Source organism: Sinocyclocheilus anshuiensis, unplaced genomic scaffold, assembly GCF_001515605.1.
Source record: "Sinocyclocheilus anshuiensis isolate Anshui unplaced genomic scaffold, SAMN03320099.WGS_v1.1 scaffold718, whole genome shotgun sequence".
In the NCBI taxonomy this organism is placed as follows: domain Eukaryota; kingdom Metazoa; phylum Chordata; class Actinopteri; order Cypriniformes; family Cyprinidae; genus Sinocyclocheilus; species Sinocyclocheilus anshuiensis.
Window position 1 is genome coordinate 2,341,364 of NW_015546102.1, and position 25,604 is coordinate 2,366,967.

The 25,604-nt window shown below is 36.4% G+C and overlaps 1 protein-coding gene across 1 annotated transcript in view; it reads left to right on the forward strand.

Moving 5' to 3' along the window:
- Positions 1-25,604, forward strand: part of LOC107700498 (collagen alpha-1(XI) chain-like) — an 81,598-nt gene that overhangs the window by 22,283 nt on the left and 33,711 nt on the right. The window contains exons 5-25 of the mRNA XM_016502171.1: positions 2,435-2,560; positions 5,893-5,991; positions 6,638-6,721; positions 8,908-9,213; positions 9,930-9,989; positions 11,790-11,831; positions 11,971-12,033; positions 13,493-13,567; positions 13,981-14,064; positions 14,300-14,356; positions 15,799-15,852; positions 16,699-16,752; positions 17,290-17,343; positions 18,456-18,509; positions 19,246-19,299; positions 19,404-19,448; positions 21,532-21,585; positions 21,668-21,712; positions 22,896-22,949; positions 24,099-24,143; positions 24,649-24,702. Of these exons, the coding sequence (XP_016357657.1) occupies positions 2,435-2,560; positions 5,893-5,991; positions 6,638-6,721; positions 8,908-9,213; positions 9,930-9,989; positions 11,790-11,831; positions 11,971-12,033; positions 13,493-13,567; positions 13,981-14,064; positions 14,300-14,356; positions 15,799-15,852; positions 16,699-16,752; positions 17,290-17,343; positions 18,456-18,509; positions 19,246-19,299; positions 19,404-19,448; positions 21,532-21,585; positions 21,668-21,712; positions 22,896-22,949; positions 24,099-24,143; positions 24,649-24,702 (1,563 nt within the window). The remainder of the gene's footprint in view (positions 1-2,434; positions 2,561-5,892; positions 5,992-6,637; positions 6,722-8,907; positions 9,214-9,929; positions 9,990-11,789; positions 11,832-11,970; positions 12,034-13,492; positions 13,568-13,980; positions 14,065-14,299; positions 14,357-15,798; positions 15,853-16,698; positions 16,753-17,289; positions 17,344-18,455; positions 18,510-19,245; positions 19,300-19,403; positions 19,449-21,531; positions 21,586-21,667; positions 21,713-22,895; positions 22,950-24,098; positions 24,144-24,648; positions 24,703-25,604) is intronic.

The following is a 25,604-nucleotide window of genomic DNA, read 5'->3' on the forward strand; positions in this document are numbered from 1 at the left end:
GTTTTAGGTAGGCGTGGTTGACTCTTAACTTTTATAAAGAATATCTCTTTGGATTTGAGACTTTAGTCTTTGCAACTTTACAGATCTTCTTTATGCACCAAGAGCTTGAAACACTTCAAAGAGAAAGGAAAAATTGAAATAGCATCATATGACCCCTTTAATGTAGCTTGCGCCAACAGATGTACACTGAAGCAGCTCCGGGAGCATGACATATGAGGTCGGCTTTGCGCATGCGCCGCTCAGAAGTGACGAATGCGGAAGCGCAGGGGAGAGATCAAAACAAAACAACGATCACTTATCAGAAGTACAAAACGACGATTTGTAAAGAAGAATGTCGGAGGATTTCGATATAAGCATAGAGGAGACTGGTTTTCCTTTGCTAAAGTAAGGAAACTTTGCTTCCTTTGCTCCTGTTAACAAAAGTTGGTTTTCACGAGAATCACCAGCGCATGCGCAATGCTGACCTCATCCGTCATCAGCCCGGAACTGCTTCCGTGTACAACTGTTGGCGCAAGCTACATTAAAGTGATTATTACGTTTTGAATATGGATATTTTTTTTACAAAAACGCATCGATTCGCTACAGGAGGCCTTTGTTCACCCCCCGGAGCCGTATGAGACACTTTTTTTATGGATGGGCGCTTTTTTATTTAACTTCTTTTGGACTGATGCATGCAACACCCACTGAGTGGAATTAAACAGCTTGAAAGATCAAAGACAATATTTAATATAACTCCGACTGGATTCGTCTGAAAGAAGAAAGTCATATACAACTAGGATGACTTGAGGGTGAGTAATTTATGGCCTAATTTTAATTTTTGGGTGAACTAACCCTTTAATATTTTTCTCACACAATAAAAATGTACTGTATATTTATACATATACAAATATCTTGCTGTCTTCATATTTTAGGAATTCGGTCCCTCGTAATAATGATATTTGGGAGTCCTTGGTACAAAGGTTGAAAACAATTGCCTTAGATGAGATAAGATGACCAAGCCTAGGCAAAATTTCTACATTTTCTGTGCTGATTTTACAGTATGGGAAAATCTGTGAAATTCTGACTTTAAATATGTGATTTCTGCCACAGCTTTTGAGAAAAACACCTCTTCTTATACCTACATTAATTGTACAACTTTTTTTGAAATATAAAGTTGCATTTAAAATGCATTTGGCTCCTAAACATGTGTTAGTTCTTAATCGTGAGATGTTTGTTGTATAGAGGGATATCAGAGCTCTCCAGTGTGTACAAGGATTTATTGGTCATGCTTGCAGGAAGCATCATTTTGGTACCATAAAATGTCTTCCAGCGCCTTAAGCTCCTACAGATGTAGACCCTGTAATTTAATGTCGTCTGCATGTTAGCATTCTCCTCCACAGGCCACCCCGCTTGACTCGACTTTACACGCCAATCAAATCAAAGAAATCTGTGTTTATTTACCTTTGCCCTTCTTTGACTTTTTTTTTACATATTTACGATGCATTATATCAGTATGGCACGGGGGGTCCAAGTCTGCGCAGGTCAGCAGAGGTATTCTGCGGTTTCTCCAGCAGTAGTTTACATTCTCAGCAGAGTCAGACAGTTCCCGCTTGAAGAATTCCTCAGGTTCGGCTTGTGCACGGAGCTGTTTGGCCTTTGTGTCGAGGTGGGAGAAGGGATCTTATTTCCTTTCCCGAAATTTTTATGAAAAACAGACGGCCTCAGATATTTCACATCAGCACGGGTGCTGGTTATTTTTCTTGCCATTCCTCAGTCTTTAACGTAGGACGCTCTGTGAAATGTGACTCACTGTGGAGCACAATAGTGCTTTTTGAATGGGACACAGATTAGTGGCCGTTTCGATGTGTGCTCGCACAGCGCTTTTGTCCTTCCTTGTTTTTTCAGCTGAGCAGCACGTCTGCCTTCTTTCTGTCTGTGAGCAAATTTTGAGAGGTTGAGAAAGAAGCAAGAGAGAAATCATTCTCTTTCATGACAGAAAGAGGGGCTAATGCTCAATGCCCTGCAGATACTTTCGTTGTTATCAAGCGTATTGTTTTCTGTGACACATAGACACATGCTTATTTGATTTAGTACAATATCAAAAGATGGATTCTGCAGTGTGCAGCTGTTCATTGTTATGTGCCAGATTAGTACTAATGCTTTCTCAGATATTTCTTTTCTGTTAGTCTGTTTGTGTGTGCATTTGTCCATCTGTCAGTCTGTCTGTCTGTCTGTCTGTATGTCTGTCTGTCTATCTGTCTAACTGTCTGTCTATCTGTCTGTCTGTCTGTATATCTGTCTGTCTGTCTGTCTATCTATCTAACTGTCTGTCTGTCTATCTGTCTATCTGTCTGTCTGTCTGTCTTTCTGTCTGTCTGTCTAGAAATGGCATATATCATTTTTATTTATAGACATCCAGTATATTTCTGATAAATGTCTCTGTGATGTCATTCAGGGAGACATCCAGCAGCTTCTTTTGGTGGCAGATGCTCGTGCAGCCTATGACTACTGTGAACACTACAGCCCTGACTGTGAAACACCCCATCAAGAGACACCACAGGCCCAGGAACCTGAGGAAGAGGTCAGTACGTGTCTGGATCTGACCCAGACGAGTGTGTTGTGTGTGTTTGTGTGTATGGTTGTGTGATGATGTATTAATGGATTATATACGGTCTACACCCACAGCTTCTGTCTGGGGTTTTCTTAGGCCTGGATTCAAAAACATTGCCAAATATCTGAATTATCCATCAGTGTTTAGTAGGGATATATAAGAGTAATCTCCTAGTTGGGTTTTTGTTCTGCAACAACTAGTTTTCTAGTAAAAACACTGTTCAAGCTCTTCAAATTGATTTCCTTTGGTGCTTTTGCCTCGTATCCAGAAAGACCGGAAGTAGATACTTTTCCAATAAATGTCTCATCTAAATATCAGTGTTACAAATAAATGCATTAGGTGGCGCTGTGAATACTTGATGGCAAGGTGAGGGAAGGTCTCCATATATTTACAAATATATTTTATTATATTTGTAAATAATTTAATTTATTTTTTATTTTTTACATATATTCACATTTGTCATACTAATGTTAGTATTTACATTTTTTATGAGTTAGAGTAATCAACTAAAAAAAATATTTTAAATGTCCACCCCTCTTATTCAGTCTATTATTGTGGTACAGAATGTTTTATTAGAGCTGCAGGTCAGAACAAACTGTCCTTACGGAACCTATTGTGAATAACAAGTGTGATCTAGAGGGATTAAACTCTTCAGCTAATCCCAAATTGAAATAGTGCGTTTTGTCTGGTTTTTGATATTAAGCTTTTTCAATGCTTCAATGTTTTCCAATAATATTTCATAGAATAACCAATGAGCTCACGGTGGAAACTATTTTTCCCCCTGCCACAGAGTCTGAGCCCACTTTTGAGTGGCGTGGAAATATATTTTTCTTTAATGACTCCTGCATGCTTGCTGGGAAAAGCCTAGTTTCCCCCTCCACAGCTAACTCTGGAATACCTGGAAAAGTGAAGTTATGTCTCTCAGCTGTTAAAGAACTCATGATTGTAACATGATGATAAATCACTGTAACGGCTGCTTGGGGTATTGAGAACTACACCACACCAGTGGATGGAAAATGTAGCTTCACGTATCGTGGAAGATGCCAGAGCAAAACCAATGGAGAAATCAGTGAATTAATACAGAGAGGGAAAAACTAATTAAACAACTATATAGTCAGCTTTTTAAAAGCAGATGATATATAGCTTTATAATCCGTGTTAATTTACTAGTGCTGTAACTCAGTCCAGCATCAGCAGCCTAACATCTATATCTTTTAGGAAGAGCAGAGAACTTTGGACGCAGGCCCGTTCTTTTCCCCTGCAAGGAGCTCCCTTGCGCCGTACCAAATGCTTTAAGACACGTGTGGGAAACGGGGATGCGTTTTTAATGGCCCAGGACGATATTTATGCCTTTCATCCAGCTCGCTGGCTACAGCCATGGCAGGCTCCAAGCCTGGCAAGACCCTTTAATGCCGTAAACCGACTCGCAGCTGGATATTTCTCCTTTTTCGCTTCTCTTCTGCAGCCAGTGGAATGCAGCCAGTCCACCAGGCCTCAGTTATTTTTTCTCTGTTATTTTTATTAGCTCAGCTGATGCATAGGGACTTAAATTCATCCCTTTCTGATGGACAAAGGCACATCACAGAATGCCTGATAACTTGCTATACCACTACAATCTACTATACCTCACCTTATGCTCACGCACCTTATTACAATTAGAGAGGAAAACAAGCAGAGAATTGGAAACGTATGTGTATGATTGCTTATTTGTCATAAACAACGTAAGTCATTTATTATTGGGAAGGACTTAACAATAGCTCTTTGTTGAATTGTTAAATTGACTGCTATTTAAGTGCTTAACAACTTTCAAAAACTGTTTGTGTGCAAGTGGCTTAGGAATGTAACATTTAATTTGCACGCTTTATAAGAAACAGAATTATCCAATAAATTAATTATAAATTGCAAACTGCCATGTGTAACATACACAGTGAATACCATGAGCTCTGTTTAACTTTACACTCAAAAAAAAAAAACGGCACAGGATTTTCACGCTAATTGCTGAGTTCATTTTATTTTAGCATTACTATATGTTCTGCATCAACGTGCCAGAATGTACAGTGATACCAACAATCATTGGCAATATTGAACTATATTACTTATTTTTTTTGGTAATTATCAATGATTCTCTTCTTTGGATATTGAACATTTAACTACAGTACCAGTGGAATACCAGTGGACCAGTGGAGTGTTTTACAGTGATATGGCACGTGGCTCAAAATTATGATATAAAGTAGAGCATTAGCAGGCAGTCTTATTATATTATTTTAATACCCTTTAAGACACTTTTTTTTTTTTTGCATTTTCACTATCACATACTCACATGATCTGACATTTGAAGTGCATTTTTATGTTTTATAGAGGTTGAATTTTCATTTCATTCTCACTGGCGACAAGAATACTTTGTACTGTTTACTTATGTCTCTTTCTTCTAATTACATGTTACTGTTACTCATTGCTTATTTTGGGCACAGTGTTAATGCTTGTTATCTTAAAAAAAAAAAAAAGATTACAGGTTTAATCTCCAGTAGGGATGGCACTGGATAGTTACACTAGTAAACTGCATTATTATATTCATGACATTCATGAGATTTGTATTCAGATAATGGAATTTAATGTTTCAGAAATTCATTCTGCTTGTGTTTCATGAATGAGGCCCAGTTGGACTCAAAGCATTTATTTTGTGCTTTTGTACCATAAAATGCTTTGAATAAAAAAACCATTTGTTAAATGATACAGTTAGATTAATACCTATGTGTAAAAATATGTCATGTAAATCATCAAATCAAACTAAGCCTTTTGACATTACTGATTTGATGGTCTAAATGGATGGGAAGGTCAAAGAAATTAAAGTTCTCAAATACTTAAACTACAAAAGGGTTTTGTAGTTCACTGATCACCCATCATGTCAACGGCATACCTAAGCACATTTTGCATGATTTATATTCTTATATTTGTATTATATGTGATATGCCAATAATGTATGCTACAATGCATCTTCCCCTTGGTACGGTGATCCCAAAAAGCATTTGAACACTTAAAAATGTAGCCACACTTAAAAATGTATGAACATTGTTGCATTAATTAACAAAATATCAAATAAAGTGGTGTTTATTAAATAATAAAAAGTACAGACATTTTTCAAAAAAAAAAGTTAAATGGTTTTGATATTTTATCTATTGTTTACACTTTTATATATATATATATATCAGATATTCAAAAAGTGTTCAGATGTGTTTTGAGGACTCTGTAAGGGCTTTGAATTCAATTCTTTCTTTCTAACATGCAACCATCTCTTTCTCTCAGTACAATACTGAATACACAGATTATAATGAGTTCTATGACTACACAGAAGAAGGGACTGCCACTGAAAATCCCACTGACAATGTTGGTACTAAGACCAAGGTAAAACACTCTTGCTCATATGTATGGCCCAGGTGCATGTCAATCACTGTGAGATTTTCTTCAGCCTGCCCACTTCCACACTGTGTGGATAGATTTACTACCCCAACTCTCACACTCCACTGTTCTGTTCTCTCAGTCACTTTGCCTTTCTGTCTCCTCATGTGCCATCACTTTCATTCAAATACAGGCTCCGAATGTAACTTTTTGATAGACCTGCAGATTTTGAGAAAATGTATTGACCATGCATGAAACTGTATTTCATATTGTGTTTATCAAGAAATAATTCCACTGTCATAGAGACAAAATAAATGTAGACAAACAGTGCAACTCAATGTATCCTATCAATTTTTGATTATAAATGTTACACTGAGATTTTTTCCCCCCATTTGTAGACAGTTTGATTTCTTTCAGAGTGATTTAAATCATCCACTATTGTGTTGAAATATGTAATAAAGTTACCGGCCAGCTGTTATTCACTTGCCAAATCTAACTTTTACTTGCACTTGAACTGCTCATATTTCAAATTCGGCTATAAACAGCTAAGAATAAGCAGTTGTTTTAAAATGAACAATAAACGAACATTCACATCTCAACATTAGATTTTTTTTTTCTTCATTCTGAGTGATGAATCTCTTGTGTGATATAGCCCAGCACTGCTGACACTGGAGACTACTATATTGAGCAGGACTATGGCACTGAAGCCCCTTCTGTTATCATTCCAGCCAATGAGGTAAAGATCTGAATGCTCCTAATTTTTATTTTCCATTGTCTATTTTAAGTGGGTTTCTTTTAAATAGCATTCTTTTGGTAAAGCTTTTCTGACTTTATAATAGTATTATTTTGCACCTTATTTTTTGATAAATGTAAATAATTGCTATGTTTAGATCATGTTATTACTAAGCTATGAGAGAAAAGTAGAAAATCATCCACATTTGAGGTGTTTTTTCTTTACCGAATGGTTGTACCTCAGTCTGACTTTTATGGGTAAAAGTCGAATAAAAACCACTATTCCATGTAACGCTTTACGTTCAGCAGAAAGCAGTGAAATCATAGCATTTTCCTTATTTATGTTATTTCAATAGTTTGATGATTCTGTCACAGTTTGTTCTAAGACATCGCACAAATGAAGTCTAAATGAAGAACATCCAGCTTTAACTGGAACAATATGTCTTGCATTTAGTGATGGCCAAACGTCTGCTTCAAAGGATACACCTACATGGGCTGACGCAGCCTCGTAAAGCACTCCTGGTATACAATACAAAGGCTGGGATTAACTAGAGAAATCTTAAGTACTTTTGTTCACTGCATAAAGGCCCCTGGGTGAGGAAAGCTGTCAGACTTAAAGCCAAAATAGTTTTCCAGTATAAAAAAAAAAAAAAAAGTTGGAAGGCATAGGATGTACAAAGTAAGACATGAAACCAGTGCAGCATTATCACATGCAAGGCTGTTGTGGTTTGTCATTTTTATTTACCAAAACGATTCAGATTGTAGGTTTCTATTCACTGCAATGGTAAAATATTGAATGTTATAGTTGTTTGTCACATAAAGTTGCCCCAAAAAGTACTTGAACACTTGTTGACACTTTCAATATAAACTAAATGGCATATAATTTGAAAATTATAATTTGTTTATAGATATCAAATTTATAAGTATGTATTGGCATTCATATATATATAAACGAAACAAATATGAATTATTATTATTAGTAGTAGTAGTAGTAGTAGTAGTATAAATCGATAATATAAAAAGAAATGAATCCATTTTTTACTTAAATGTCATTAAATTAATTGACAAAGAAAGCAGTTTTTTAAATATCTATTGTACATTTGTAAGGCCATATCATAAACTAAATGGCATATAATTTGAAAATTATAATTTGTTTATGCATATAAAATGTATAATTATATACTGACATTCATATATATTTTAATGAAACAAATATGAATTATTATTATTATTATTATTACTATTATTATTATAAATAGATAATATAAATAGATATGAATCAAATTTTTTTTTACTTAAATGTCATGTAGTTTATTGACAAACAAAGCAGGTTTTTAAATATATATTGTACATTTGTAAGGGCATATCATATTTGGCATATAACAGAAATTAGACCAATTACACACTGTCATGTCTAAAATGATACAAAAAGCCAAGGCAAAAAATCCGCACACCAAACGAAATGCAAAGTTCAAGGTCCTTTGAACAAGAGTTTGTTCCTGAAGATTTACCTAGAGGTGACAACAAAAACTAAAGTGCACAAACAAAAAAACAAACGTTTCAGTCCTGGCAGGACTATCTTCAGTGAGCACTTTGTGCACTTTAGTTTTTGTTGTCACCTCTATGTAAATCTTCAGGAACATACTCTTGTTCAGTGTTCGAACTATACCGTGGACTTTGGGGGAGCCCACATGTTTTTTTTTTTATAACGGGGGGGGGTCGTGCGCTTGCGCGTGGGCTTACAATGACTTACAAAGATGCATAACAGCTAGTGTATGCACTACTTGCTTTATGCAAGCACTATATAGGATAAGGGGAGCCGAGCTCCCTCTAGCTCCCCCGTAGTTCGCACCCTGTTCTTGTTCAAAGGACCTTGAACTTTGCATTTCGTTTGGTGTGCGGAATTTTTTTTGCCTTGGCTTTTTGTATTTGTCTTCTATTGATTGAATCTACGCACCCAATTATAAACACATTCTTTTTGCTTTACTTAATTGACGCAGAATTTTTTCATATTTTTTGACTTACTGGATGTCTAAAATGATCCCATTTAAAATTATGCTTTGCCAGTGCAATTGTATTTTCACCTGTAGAGCTTCATTAAATGAGTTCATTAGTTTGATTAGGTGTCTGCATTGACTAACCTCCCTGTTCCCTTCATTCGCTGACTTCCTGCCTCCCCGGGCTGGGCAGAATCCATCTCCAAAAGAGGAAATAGTAGACGACTACATTACAGGGATAGAAGAAGTTGGAGTGGATCCCACCGTTGCCACCAATGAGAATGTGGATATTGTGGAGTCCAAAAGCACTAATGGTGCAGAAAACCAGGACTTTAAGGAATACGACATTAACGAATATGATACAAAAGAGATAGACCCCAGCATTTATGAAGATTCGTTCTATGACTACAATACTAATGGAGCTAAACCCACCGGATCAACCTACGAGAGCGAGTTTGGACCGGGCCGACCTGCTGAAACGCAGGTCACAGAGAGCAATGTGAGTTGACTTCTCCATCTTTATGTTGAAAAACAAGTCAATTGTGTGGCAAGAGAATGTCAAGGATGTTTTTATTTTTATTATTATTGCAAACACACAAAACTGTAATTCTAATGCTCCTAATTACTAGGAATAATGTCCATTAACCTTACTATGTTTCAGTATGTCTGCTGACACAGCAACACATGAAAGTCTCTCAATTGTAGCCGTTTTGCTTGCGGTGTGTGGGAGACAGGAAATTAAATGTTAGCTGTGTGATTGCAGTGTTGATCTGTTATAAGACTTGAGACTTATTTTCACAGCTCAACACAAGCACTCGTTCACACAGACACACACTGACCACAGTGGCTTTGTGCTCCTTTTCTTCATTCCTGGAGAGATATATCATCCTGATCCACAAATACAAAACACATATGCACACACACTAATGGGCTGGATTTGATACTTGTGTTAAATGACTGTATAAATATTGTCAAATGGCTTTCCCTGTGGGTCTTATAAGTGGACGTTATAGGAAAAGATGGAGGAGTTCACACTTCATTTCTTATCATCCTCACAGTAATCACTGAGCATGTTCACCACTTGGCTTTATAGGGTTATACAGTCCATTTTGGGCATTAGCTGTAGTGCTTAATGTGCTGTTTTACAGCTGTTTGGTCTACATGAGTAGTACTTCCTCTGTCATTAAATCTCAGTTTGTTTTGCCTCTGTTGTAGGTTGGTGGTGGCTATGGTGGTGAAAAGGGGCAAAAAGGTGAACCTGCAGTCATTGAGCCGGTAGGTAAACTCTGCGTGAAGCTTTTACAAGTACCAAATGAAATGCAGCTACTAATAATGCATCATATTTTTCCCTTCAGTAGTGTGTCAGTTCAGAATGTTGCAGACAGCAAACAGTTATATATATAACATTATATTAACCCCAAAATATAAGGTAACACTTTAGTGTAGGGGCCAATTCTCACTATTAACTAGTTGCTTATTAGCATGCCTATTATTAACATATTGGTTGTTTATTTGTACATATAAAGCACATATTTTGCATGACCATATTCTAAAACCCTAATCTGACCCAATACCTAAACTTATCAACTACCTTACTAACTATTAATAAACAGCAAATTGGAAGTTTATTGAGGCAAATGCCATATTAAAAGGTTTGTTAATAGTGAGAATTGGACCTTAAAATAAAGTGTGACCAAATAAAATGAATAATTGTTTGTATATTACTATTTACTTCATGGTCTGTCTGAATACTGGATTCTGATTGGCTGGCAGGTATGCAGTAAAACCATTTAATGCACAGGTAGTTCCAAGTCCGTTTAATCACCGTTCTATATTAATGCACTGCTTCAATTGATGCACACAAACCCACACACATCACTCGCACACACAGAGAGAGAGAGAGAGAGAGAGAGAGAGAGAAGGAGAGAGAGTCGGAGATTGCAGATTGTGCTGTGCACACACATAAACTTGTTGTCAACGCTTCCCCATGATTTTTATTAATAAAATAGCCTGGATACAAGATCACTACATTATATTTCTCAGCAACGAGGTGGCGCTGTTTTTGAAGTAATTAATTGTTTGTAGAGAGAGATGCGCTGACACATGCAGGTAAAGCACACACAACTGTCATCTCTTTCGCTCTCTCTCTCTCTCTCTCTCTCTCTCTCTCTCTCTCTCTCTCTCTCTCTTTCTCTCTCTCTCTCTCTCTCTCGATCGATCGATCAATAATTAATTGTGGAGGCAATTAATTTCATAATTCAATTGGCCTCCACGTCACTCCACATTTAAAATCCTTTAATGCACGGCAAGCCATTAATTATCCCTTACATATACACTACCATTCAAAAGTTTAAAGTTGGGAGTATTTTTAAATGTTAAATTATTTTTTTTAAAGTCTTATGCTTACCAAGGCTGTATTTATTTGATCAAAAATACAGTAAAAAAAAAAACAGTAATATTGTGAAATATTATTACAATTTAAAATAACTGTTTTCTGTTTTAATATATTTTAAACTATTTTATTCCTTTGATGGCAAGGCTGAATTTTCAATAGCCTTTACTCCAGTCTTTAGTGTCACATGCGAGAAATCAAATTCAAGAATGATTTCTTATTAATAACAGTGCTGAAAACAGCTGTTGCTTTTTTCATTTATTAGATTTTTGTAACAATGTAAAAGTCTTTACTATCGCTTTTGATCAATGTAATGCATCCTACATTTTGGAGCTGTAATATGCCAGTGTAGTCATACCTCCCATCTACTTATTCTTTGTACAGTTGTACAGGAAAGGGAAGATGGTAGCAGTCCAGGAAAAACTATTCTTACATTAATACTTTCAAATGTCACCGTATTATTCATCTGATTTTGACAGCAGTTGCAGTATTCGCTTTTCTTGAATAGTGAAAAAAGGCGATTGGTTCAGTTGGACTAAATGAACCACATCTTTTGGGTTCCTCTTCACTCTTCACTGATTTTCTTTTTATTTCCGTACTGCTCATACTGTGAGATTTACGGCCTGCCCAGCATGCTACCGAACTCATGTTTTTCGTCCTCTCTCCCCTCCAATTCTTTTCAGGGGATGCTGGTAGAGGGACCCCCAGGACCACCAGGTCCCCCTGTGAGTATCACCTTGTTCCGCACTCTTTTCACACATGGTGAAACTCCATAGGAAAACTTAACTTTATGGAAAATGGCAGCATAGTGTGTTTCTGTCTATGTTACATTGCCTTTGACGCTTCGCATGTACTTTTTGTCAGGGTCTCCCCGGCACTCCAGGTATACAAGGCTCCTCAGGCCTCTACGGAGATCCTGGTGAGAGGGTAAGTTGACATTTCCCAAAAAATCATCCCTCATATGGGTTACCTACTATCTCTTAATCCTGTTTGTGGTGTTAAAATATCTTATTCACGTATATACACCAGTTATAGGTAACTGTATCCCTGTCGGAACTTTCACAATCCTTTTCTCACTTTATTAGAGGAGTTAGACTTCCACATAAAGATAATGGTAAAGTTTACATTGTTTAAAGCATCGAGATAATAAGCCAATGACAAGCGGCATGTAAACGAGCAGATGTGTGCATATTACAAAAACCTGAGAGGCCACGCTGAAACCAGATCTGCCTATAAATCCTCACTCTAATAACACTTCCAGAGGAGCAGCAGAGCTTATAACCTCTCATACACATCAACACATACTCATTCTCCCATAGATTCTTATGTTTGGTGCTGTTCGCACCATTTTTCAGAATTGTAAATGCTCTCTGTTGATTACTGCACAGAGAAGAGCTGGATATTTTTCCTCTTTATGGTGGTGCAGCTTGGCTTCTTCTTCTTAACCTCCTGCAGAGTTAGCCTTTGCAGTGCATTCTAGGAAACGGACAGCACTCACACCATCATTGACCTGCGTCTTCCAGCACAAAGGGCTTTTTGTCTGTGAGGGGAAGCGATTTCCCGCTCGCTTTGATCTCCATCAGTTTCTCCTCTTATGTAGCCGAAAATGCTTAATTAACAATGACGGCCACTTCCCTCGATGGCCAGTAGTACATCCTCCCTGATTTATATTCAGAAGCACATGTGCGCTAGGTGTCAGTGTATATGTTACATAGAAAGGACGTTTGCCCAGCCTTAAAACACACACACACGCACTCACACAATTACACCGTCATATGGGAACAATTTAAAGTGAGCCGTCTACAAGAGGAGCGTGACATGCCTGCTAAAGAGATCTCTTCCCAAAACTACCCTAGCAGCATTCCATCATATGAGTGCATGCGTTGTAGTCCTCCCCGCTTTTCTTGTGGGGTGTCAGTTTCATGACGAGCACACACACAAATAAACAGCGCAATGAAAGGAACTATAAACAACACAAAACATACATAAACCGCAGTATAAATATAAAGCGAAATAAACCTAAGTGTATTATTATGGGATAATGACGGGGCTTTAGCACATTAGCTATTTTTGATTTTGGGCGTAAGGAACGCTGCAGAAATCTCCTGCAGTTTAGGTGCAATTTGCGACTCTAAACTGTTTAGTCAAGTTTTGTTTTTGTGAACTGTTTAGGGATTTTGAGTTGATTTAGGTGACCTAACTGACGATTTAAAATGATCCTACAGTATTTTTCCTGTATTTTAAACTTTAAAGAAACAATCTCTCTTTCCATGCCTATAGTTGTCTTTTTTTCTACAGCCATTTACACATTCGTTTCCCACACACTTTATGGCTCATTTCCTTCTGTTTTCCCTCCCTCTTTTATCCTTCTCTCTTCTTCTCTCAGGGCCCTCCTGGTCGTCCTGGTTTGCCAGGCGCAGATGGAGCTCCGGGGCCCTCTGGCACCATCCTCATGTTGCCGGTAAGCTTGTCCAACCCATACATTTCCAATGATTCTGATTAAGGACAAGATTTTCCAGCCCGCAATCTTAGAGAAACCACTGAACTTATCTCAAAATCAGCTGCAAATGGCCACTTCCTCTAACATTGGACAAATTACTATCATTGTAAACGTCCAAGCAGGTTATGAATTGTTACAGCTGTGAAAAGCCCTAACCCCACCCCGTAAGCCCACTGCACCCACGCTACACCCAAAAGTCTACATTAGCTCTACACAAACTGGCACTTTGCAGCCCAGATGCAAAGCCATAATGACAAGACCGTTGAGGCCACTTTATGTTGTAGTGTCTCCAGTGGCCCCTCTAAATTCCAGCATGCAGTAAAAGTACTGAAATAAACTTGCGATTTCTGTGTTTGTGGATGTTTCTCTGACAGTTCCGCGCTGGTGGAGAAGCTCACAAAGGTCCAGTGGTGACGGCACAAGAAGCTCAGGCCCAAGCCATCCTCGCCCAGGCTCGGGTGTGTACCCTTGTTTCATTATTTTATTTTTTTTGGCTGAAACGTGTTAGGTGCAGAGAATGTATATGAGCAAGTTTAAAGGGACTGTTAAAACTAAGACAGGTTTATAGTTCTCATAACACTGTATGCTACATGGAAATGTACACGTTGCCAGTAACACAACTTATGTACTCTACTGCAGTTAATGTCAGGTTTGCAAACTTTTTTTTTTTGACCATTTACTTTGTCGCTGCAGTTGACTATGAGGGGACCACCTGGCCCAATGGGATTGACAGGACGTTCCGGCCCTGTGGTGAGTGTCCCATTTCTAAGTGACATTTAATAATGACTATATCATTTAAGGAAAACATTAAACAAAATTATTTCTTTTCAACAAAATAAAACTATGTTCTATTACTACTGTACCACTTTCATTCATATGTTGAATTTATTTTTACAAGCTTTTTACCCAACATTTGCTGGGTAAGCGTTGGTAAGTAATTGTAATGCAACAAGAAATAGAGATATATTTATATAAAGCAAAATATATCTATAAAAAACATATGAAATAAATTTCATGAATAGGTGACGTTAGATTTAAAAAATGTTTCTAATCAGTTGCCAATGTTTCTGTGACAGTATGCATTTTTGTATTTAAAAAACATGAATCATTTTCAATGTAAATGAATTAAATGTAATTTTTACAAAGTTTTACAAACCTAAATATATTGCACAAAATGAAATTAAGTTGTGAACAAGAAGTTAAGGCATTGTGATGCTTGTTCAATTTATATGTGTTTAATTCATAATTTTTATTATTATTATTGTTGTTGTTGTTGTTATTGTTAATATTTGGATTTTAGTAAACATTAATAATTTTCAATGTGAATTAATTAAATTTAATTTAATAAACAGTTTTACAAACATAAATATATTGCACATAATGAAATTAAGTTGTGAACAAGAAGTTAAGGCATTGTGATGCTTATTCAATGTAAATGTGTTTAATTAATTATTATTATTATTTTGTATTTGGAAAACATTAATAATTTTCAATGTAAATTAATACAATTAAATTAAATATACAATTTTACAAACCTATATATATATATATATATATATATATATATATTGCACACAGTGAAATTCAGCTGTGAACAAAAAGTGTGATGCTTGTTCAATTTAAATGCATTTAATTAATTTTTATTATTATTAATATTATTATTATTATTATTATTATTATGTAGATGAGGGGCACAGAAGAGCACATCAAATAAACACGATCTAAAAGCCACATACATGCAAGATTTACCTTCATGAATGTCTCTTTTCTTTTCCCATGTCTTCCTTTCAAACCCAACTTCCTCCAGTTGACATCACACAAACACCGATAGGAACATGTGTTGCTTTCATCTCGCTATGATTTATGACCAGAAAATGAACAGTTCTTCGGTGCTGATGTGCTTTCAAGCTGTCTGCTGTTTGTTTTCACGTTCCCGTCTCAGATTTCTTTTGTCACATTTGTGTTTCTGTATTTCATCCTCTTGAGATGAATAATACCAAGAATGCCACTAGAATTTCTCTCATTCTTTTCCACAGCTGCCTCCAAATCAAATGCCCTTTAAAAGCAATGGCAGAGGAATGTGTTTGGGTAGCCAGAGTGTGACCCAAACACAGCTCCACGCATATGATATTAGTGTTTAGAGAGGTGTGTGAGACGTAAAACTCATCTGTGTATGTATGTGTGTGTTTCAGGGTGGTCCTGGTGCACCTGGTGCTAAAGGGGAAAGTGGAGATTCTGGCCCACAGGTGACTATGTCTCTTTTTAACAACCTGTTTAAAAATAGCTTTAATCCTAATTGTAATCCTAATTAGAACAATGATATGAGTATTCCTGAGACTCATTATCTGATCATTATTCTTATTCTTTAAAATAAATTAATATTATTATTCAGCAAGAATGCAGTAAAACTGAACAAAAGTGATAGTAAAGACATTTATAATGCGACAAAATATTTGAGCCCGCAGAGTTAAGATAGTTAGATGTATATTAAAAGCCATAGTTCTGTCATCAGACTTTTCATTTTCGAGTGAACAATCCCTTTAAGTTGCATTGCATTCGATTAAATATTGTAGTTAAAGATGTGCATCATGCTTTTAAGTGACTGTTTTCTTTAGGCCCACCCCGAAAAAAAAAATGTTTCTAAAAATGCTGATTTTAAATGACAAATAAACCCTCAAAGGTGAATCCAGTTGTAGTCCTTATCTGTTGCAGATTAATTAACTGAATTAGGGTGTTACGTCAGAGTTTTGCTCTGCCTCGGAGCCCACAGGTGCAGCCGCCATAAACTTTAACGCTGTCATAACAATTAGCATGCTTCTTTTCATGGTATAGCTTATATGCAATTGAATGTGAAATATGCTGAAGGGGTAAACACTCGTCCGCAATGAAATAGCACTTTCTAATGTAAAAAACATGCGCTTCTACTCTGGAGCAGAGAGAGTCTCAGTCAGCTACGGTGAGGAAGAACTATTAGGCTTTAAGTGTTATGTCACGTAAAAAGTAACGATTTAACAATTGTTTTTACTTAATTTTCAACACTGCTTTGTCATTTAGCAGTACGCTTTCATTAAAGAATGTTGTGTGTTTTTAAGGGACCGAGAGGACTTCAGGGCGCTACTGGACCACCTGGAAAAGGAGGCAAGAGGGTAAGAATAGGAAAAATCTGCTCATGCTGTGAATTGGTAGTGTTTGATTGTGGCATGACATTGAAAAAGCAAAAAGGTGACATACATAATACATCTGCAACACTGCTGCTGAAGTACTCAGGCAAAGTGAAGCTGAAAGGCTCTACGCAAGAAGCCCACTGTTCACTCTCCAACCGCGCACCAGATTTTCCATGAAACTGTCTGTGTCTATTAGCATTGACCTTAATTTACCTGTTTCAGCTTAACTGAATGACATATGTCTGCTGGATTCACATTCACATCTGCCAGTTTTAATGCCAAACGTTTCTCAGATTCTCCTTTGACACAGTTTATTCACAGTTTGGTTATAAATGAGTCAAATTGCCACAATAACTCAATCCCCAAACGTGCTGTAGCCTCAACACACCTTATTTAGGTTGTGTGTACGCGCTCTCTTCACATCATCTCCTGTCTCACATTAATTCTGCAGTTGTTTAAAACATATGTTAAGCACATTAACCTGCAGCATCAGGCTGATGATGCAACCTGGTTTTACAGGGCCGAAATGGAGCCGACGGAGCCAGAGGAATTCCTGGAGAATCAGGAGCCAAGGTAAAATCACCTCTGACTTAAAACCTCTACTTAAAACACAGTTAGCACTGATTGAGGTTTCAGAACTGCTTCTTTTGTACTGAAAACTGGGAGTGGGAGTGTTTGTTACTGTGTGTCTGGGTCATATAATTACTGATTCTGTTTATCTCTACTAGCTAAAATAATAATTTAAATTAAAGGTTGTTATAAGATTGATAATGTTGTGGAATTATAACAATAATTATTAAATTATCAGACTCATTTTTTTGTTTGACTTAGTAACAAGGAAATTATAAACAATAGGTAACACTTTATTTTAAGGTCCCATTCTCGCTATTAACAAACCATTAACTATGACTTTTGCCTCAATAAACTCCTAATTTGCTGTTCATTAATAGTTAATAAGGAGGTTGTTAAGTTTAGGTTTGGGTAGGTCATGCATCATGGTCATGCAGAATATGTGCTTTATAAGTACTAATAAACAGCCAATATGTTAATAATAGGCATGCTAATAAACAACTAGTTAATAGTGAGAATTGGTCCCTACACTAAAGTGTTACCAAACAAAAACATTGGTCTGATTATAATTGCTGTAAGTGGCCATTTTATCCTCAGAAATAAAAAAAAAAATTAAAAAAGTCAGATGTATTGTTTTTTATATACAGGTGCATCTCAATAAATTAGAATGTCGTGGAAAAGTTAATTTATTTCAGTAATTCAACTCAATTTGTGAAACTCGTGTATTAAATAAATTCAATGCACACAGACTAACTTTTCCACGACATTCTAATTTATTGAGATGCACCTGTATATAAGATGACTGAAGATGGCATGAAATATTTTTTTAAATATACCTAATTTTTTAACATTAATTTGGAAATGTATTGTGTAAATATATTTATAATAAATAGCATTTGTGATTAAAAATTTATTTTTAGGTCCAATTAAGTGTGCACACGCACACAAGCTATGCAATTATTTTGTCAGATTTTTTTTTTAATCAATACACAGCCCTAGTTTGAAAGAAAATACATGGGCAGAAATAAGTAACATAATAAATGCATAAAAACATGAACTTAGGTATTAACTTTGACAGCCCTATTTTTATTCTCGTTGTAATTACTGTCTAACAGGGGGACCGAGGATTTGATGGACTTCCTGGTCTTCCTGGTGAGAAAGGACACAGGGTAAGTGCTGAGCTATTCTTAAGAAAACTCATACATAGTTTCCTTTCATTGTTGTAATACTTGAAATGAAAGCGAATTGTTCTAGACAGCAGAACGCAAGCCTGACCACCACCCGTGAGAAAAATGTATTTTTAATGTTCAATTATCAAACTTCCAGCTTGTCTCGAGCAGCGCTTTATGATTATGGGAACAATTCTTGCCTGGTTTCATTTTATTCCTCAGCAGCAGTTTTCCTACAGAAATCTAATATTGCGTTAACTCTATTTGAAAAGCTTCTCAACGGCTCCTGCCAAGACCGAGTGCATTTTTATAATGTTCCGTGTCTGCCGCTGTATGTTTTGTTTAGCGTGCTGACAGTCATAGTGGCAGGAGAAGCTGACCTCATTATAGTGGCACTGGGGGTTGTTTGGCGTGCTTGCGTTCCTCTGGCAAACGAAAGCTGCCCTCGCTAGGCACAGCAGAGTGTGGCTTGCTTGGCCTGGGCTAGTATAGTGAAAGAGGCCCGCAGATCACAGGGAGCTGTGTGTATTTCCAGCCAAAGTGCTGTCCTCTTAATCCTGCCCTGGGTAATTACAGGCCCCGCTATGTTATAGCCTCTTCTTATAGGGATGCAGTCTTATAAATAGTGGTCATGGGCCCTAACAATGCATGGAGCCAAAAGCAGGCAGGCAGGCAGGGACAGTAATAATACATTTACTCTTTACTCTGTCATTTAATCTCTTTCGTTTTCTTTTAGGGTGAGGGAGGTCCTATCGGCTCACCAGGCCCTCCAGGAGAGGATGGACCGAGGGTGTGTTTGTCCAAGTGACAGATTAATTTCTTATTTTGATTCATTTGTACTTGCATATGTGTGTGCAGACACGTTGGCAAGTGTGTTTGTGCTCTTGTCTGCAGGGCGAGGATGGTGAGATTGGACAGAGAGGAATGCCAGGAGAAAGTGTAAGCATCTCCATCTCTATTTACATTTTGTATTCTCTTGTCATATTTTCCCTTTAAAATATTTTTTATGTGAACTATTCAAAGCTAAGTAGACATTGTTTGAAGCTTTAACCCTCTTTTGCATCACGGTGTAGGCACAGACTTATGAAATAAGTTTATAATATAATGAAGTAGTTTCTGTTTGAAGTCGGTTTGACCCTGGCAAAAGATACAAAAAAAAAAAAAAAAGAATAAAAAATCCTAAATATGCTAACGTTCAAAAGTTTGGGGTCAGTTAGAAAAAAAAAATCAATTGATCTAAAGTGACATTAATATTTATAGATTTTTTTTATTACTTTTTTATTCACAAGGAATCCTGGAGAAAAAAAAACTGAATCACAGTTTCCACAAAAATATCAAGTAGCACAACTGTTTTCAACTTTAATTAATTTAAAAATAAAAATGTTTTTGAGCACCAAATCAGCATACTAGAATGATTTCTGGAGAATCATGTGACACTGAAGACTGGAGTAATGGCTGCTGAAAATTCATGTTTGCCATCATGGCAATACATTATATATTCAAATGTATTCAAATAGTAAACATTTATTTTAATTTGGAATAATATTTCAAATATTACTGTTTTACCGTATTTTGATCAAATAAATGCAGCCTTAGTAAGTGTAAGAGATTTCTTAAAAAAAAAAAATTGGCTCCAAACTTTTGAACGATTGTGTATTTTTAAATCATGAAGTGTCTAAGACCACAAGTAATGTGACCTTTTCATGTAAGGTATGTATTATCGAGTTAAAATTTAGTATATAACCTAATTAGGAAAAGTGAAGTATCAAGTTAACAATGGTAAGCAAGTTTTTGAGTTATTCAGATGTGCCTTGGGGCTCTCAGGACAGAACGCGAGGGTGATTAACTTCACTTTATGCCTAAAAGAACATGACTGCCCACTATAATCACTCTTCACGGCCCACCCTGCTCTTAGATCTCAGTTTTTGTTGCTCATTGAGGTAATGGCTCTGTATAGGAAAGGAGCGCTGCAGTTTTCTATTTTCTCCAGCTCTCTTTCTCACGACACACTAATAGTCTCACATATTTTACTCTCTCTTTGACTAAATACTCCATCAGCAGAAATCTAACAAATAACAGAATCAGCCCTGAAGATGTGGAACCTAATTGGATTGAGTCCCACAGTTGATGTAGTGAACCTTTGGGTCTACAGCAAAAACCCAAAGTACCCAGTAGTTTCTGTTTTACATAGTTATCTCTAAACCATTTTGAATGAATCAATCAAAAGCATATTCAGGGTGTCCTTTCTTAAACTTTGTGTTATGTGCTGACTGTTCCTTTAAGATAATTTTTAATATGCCTCTCTGAGTTGATCAAAACACAGTATGCAGATATTACTGAAGCTTTAATCAGTCTAGATCACAAAGTAGACATACTGTTGAAAATGTGACTGTTATACAATGTAAATACAGGGTGTCGACCAAGTATGCAAACTAATTAGTGAAAAAATTACATTTGCATTAAACAAATATATAATATCGATATATAAAATATTTCGTTGTCCCTTCCACTTTAAAAAATGTAAATGTACAATTATCTGAATCATCAATAATGATAATATTTTAATGATACTGTAGTTTAATCACCATCATAAAGTATATAAATCACAATATATACTTAAACCAGGGCCTGCGGGCTAAAGCTGCTCCATGATGCCTTTTGATTTGTCCTGCCATGCCACATCACAAGAGGGGGTTAATGTTAATGTTAATTTTAATTTAGGTGAATGTGATTTTTTTAAATGTCAATTTTAATATAATATTGTTATATATAATGCAACATTTACTTTCAGCCCACAGCCCTCAGTGAAGTTTGTTTTATTGGCTCTTTATAGTAGAACATTTGGCCAAATCTCTTACAGAAGCATACATAAATATGGTACTTGTTGTAACTCAAAATACAACACATATGTAAAAGGGGTCCATGCTCCATATCTCTATCCACCAAGGGGTCTTTTGGCTTGAGGTCAGTATAATGGTCTAATTCATTCTCATGATGACATGCCTCTTTTATTGATTCCCAGGGTCCAAGAGGACTGCTGGGCCCCAGAGGTTCTGCTGGGACCCCTGGACAGCGTGTATGTACCACACTTGCTTAATTACAACTGTACAAATAACATGAAATTCACAGCTAAACACTTCTGTTTTATACACATGCAGGGTCTTCCTGGATTGGATGGACCACCTGGCCCTAAAGGAAATATGGTAAAGACTTTCTCTCCCCTGCTTTATTAGTGTACTTATCACAGTATCACAGAGAGCCTCTTCTGGTCACCTCATGAAGGGGTTTCCTGGTTAACTGTCTTTTGCTGACAACCTCTGACCTCTCTGAAACATATTTGTTGTCCCAAGCGAAGGTCATATCTAAATAAGGCTATTAGATGAGAGAAACACCGTAGGCCTGGCAGGAGAGAGCTAATGTCACTGTTACTGTGGCAGCAGGGGGGTGATCTTTGACCTGGAAGTGCTGAAATTAAGAAGGCATGAAGTCTGCCACTAAAATACGCAAGACAGGAAGTGTAGGATTCATGTAGGCATACAGTGCAATGTTTTTACCATGATTCTATTCGTTTCTCATTCATTTGTTTACAAACTGTGGTCTGTGAAGAATTCAAATTGGTCATTGGGATTGACTGATTGAAAAATGAATGATTAAAAAAAATAATCATAATAAAACAAAATATGTAAAAATAAAACAAAAATGTAAAAAAGAAGAACCAAAAATGAATTAACTATAAACCATCCCAACAGTGACATAACTGATTGTGATTTCATTCATGTGAATTAATTGTAAGTCGCTTTGGATAAAAGCGTCTGCAAAATGACTAAATGTAAATGTAATGTCATGAATAAGTGTTTGTTGTAGATTCAATAATGTAGATCAAAGTTATACATCAGTATACACAAGTGTTTGGTCCAACTTCTTAGCTAGCAAATAAACTCATCAGGTTCATTAAATACTAGGAGTATCACTGGAGTTAATTAAAATAAATAAATATATTTATATAAATATAAAATGATATTTTTTTCCATTCACTCAAGGTCTCACTCTAACTACAACTGCCTTTCTTATGCAGTTTTTTTTTTTTTAAATAATAAAATTTGTACCTATCTCGGTCTCTTCCTCTTTGCCAGTGGTTTAAAGCTGCTATAATAGATTTTATTACAGTAGGCTGTGCAATTCAGGAAGGACAGCCAATGGAAAAAAGATGGATTTGCAATTTTCACGTGTCTGTTGTTTAATTAACATGCAGAGTGTTTTTGGAGTTTGAGGTACTGGGACTGTTTTTCATATCTTTATAAAATGTCATAGGCTCCGTGGAGCAGTGAAGTGTAGGAATAATAATAGTGTTGTGTACTAAAGTGTTTTTGTTAAATGTTCTAACAGGGTCCTCAAGGAGAGCCTGGACCTTCTGGGCAACAGGGGAACCCCGGTCCACATGTAGGTATCAGTCGAATGATCACTGTCAGTCTGCTCTTTTTCTCACTCTCTCTGTCTTTCTCTCAGACAATCTGATTGTGTTTTTCTAATCAAGAATCATTCACTTCTCTTTTTCCATGACATTTGTGTGGCCTTTAGTCTTTGTCTATTAGCTTTGAAGTAATCTACACACTACTGAACTCCTAAAAGTTGACAAAAACAATCTTTTGTAGATACACTATATATATATACACTACTGTTCAAAAAGGTCAGTAAAAGGTCCGTTGTTTTAAGAAATCAATACTTTTATTTAGCAATTTCAAATAAATGCTGTTCTTTTAAACCCTCTATTCATCAATAAATAAAATAAATCCACTAAACTATTATGCAGCACAACTGTTTTCAACATTGATAATAATACATGCTTCTCAAGCAGCAAATCAGCATATTAGAATGATTTCTAAAGTGTCATGAGACACTGAAAACTGGAGTAATGGCTGCTGAAAATTCAGCTTTGCATCACAGGAATAAATTACATTTGAACATATATTCAAATAGAAAACAACTATTTTTAGATAAAAATAATTCGCAATATACTGTTTTAGCGTATTTTTTTATCAAATAACTGCAGCCTTGCTGACGCCAAACTTTTGAACAGCAGTGTAAATAAACCAAAAATATAGATGATTCATGTTCATGTACTGCAAAGAATTTTGTCCAATCAGATGCTTTCCAGAATGAGAAAGTCCCTCCCCCAATACCACCCACAACTTACTAGCAATTAGCAAATCATGTTTATGACTGTGACGTACATTTGCTATAGCTTTTTGGCTAGTTTAAAAGAAAAAGGGGACCCACCACTTTAATATCTCCCACACAAACTTCCTATTTTAATTGGAAATATATCAATTTATTACATGCTCTTTTTATGCATTTTCTGTTGTATTCAGTTAAAGGTGGAGCTTAATAAACTGTCATTAAAAGAATTTGACAGAAAAAGTCATGAGGAAAATCGTATATTCAGACAAGAATAACGTATCCTGTTCAACATTCTTTCTCAGATTTGACTGAGAGGTGCTCACACAGCTTTTTCCAATGTAAACTTTACTATCAGATTTCCCCTGAAGACCCCATGTTGTACTATCTGACTTCTGAAATCTTGTCTTGCAGGGTCTGCCTGGTCCTCAAGGCCCGATCGGTCCACCTGGAGAGAAAGTGAGTTTGCCCCGGCAGCCATCGTCTTTGTTATTACAGACGGCGTTTTTCTGCCCTAACCCTATAAACGATTCAACAGACTCCTCGGTTTCCAAGCTGTAGGTTGCTAGCAGATCAATGCTGACTAGAGGAAAACCACACACACACACACACACCTCAAGACTCGCTAATGCTTTGACAAGCAGGAGATATGCTTACACACATGCAGTAACTGTCATTGGTTGGTCTCTCAGACAAGCGTTTTCTCAGGGCTCCTGGAAGGAGGCCAGAGAGTCTGAAATGTGACTCCAGAAGTGGTGGAGTGTTTCCAGACGTACCATATGATTAGATCTCTTCTTTACCAAGAGGAAAAAGATGATAATGAAATGCTTTAGGATTGAACTGCTTATAAAAGTTGCCCCGCGAATCACTTGGGCACACCAGTAATTGTGTGTGTTTTTCCTCGCTCTTCTCTTTCTTCCTTCTTTTCTCACTTATCCTTTCTTTTTCTCTCTCTCTCTTATAGGGTCCCAATGGGAAACAGGGGCTCCATGGACTGGCTGGGGCTGATGGGCCTCCCGTAAGTGGATTTTTCTGTATTTCATATTCTCCCCTCCCCTAAATCTCCATGTTTATATCAGAAATACTGTGCATCACCACACGTCATTAGCCAGTAGCATGCTTGGTGATAATCCTGGCTTGAGGGGAATATATTTACCTTGCACAATTTAGAATTAAAGTGGCGGGTGCCTTTCAATCCAGGAGTTGAAATGTGAATTGGAATGATAGGAAGTGGAATTGACTGAATTGCAGTTCAAAGAAATTCAACACAGACACAACAGAGGACTTTCATTAGTCCAACACAACATCAAAATGAGCAAAAACAGAAAACTTGTTTGATTTCAGTCTTATAGTCTGTTTCATGTGGATTGACTCCATTTTGAAGACTTTAAATATAGCATTCTGGGAAATGAAATTCCACTGTGGTCCATTAAATTATATATTTATTTAAATATATAGTATTTCTTTATAATATTTAGTGTTGTTGGTTATTGATATAAGTAATATCTAATATTTATAGAATTTAAAAAATCTAAATAATATTATTATTTTTTTATTACTTAGTATGTTTATTATTTACTTTAGGAAGAAAAAACATTGTATGGTAAAATAGCCTTAGAATATATATGTTTATGCTGAATTTTCAGCAGCCATTACCCCAGTCTTCAGTGTCACATGATCCTTCAGAAATCATTCTTATATGCCGATTTGCTGCTGAAGAAACATTACATTTATATTTACATTTAGTCATTTAGCAGACGCTTTTATTGTCATCATTTGTAAGTCGCTTTGGATAAAAGCGTCTGCTAAATGACTAAATGTAAATATAAATGTAATGTTTCTTCAGCAGCAAATCGGCATATAAGAATGATTTCTGAAGGATCATGTGACACTGAAGACTGGGGTAATGGCTGCTGAAAA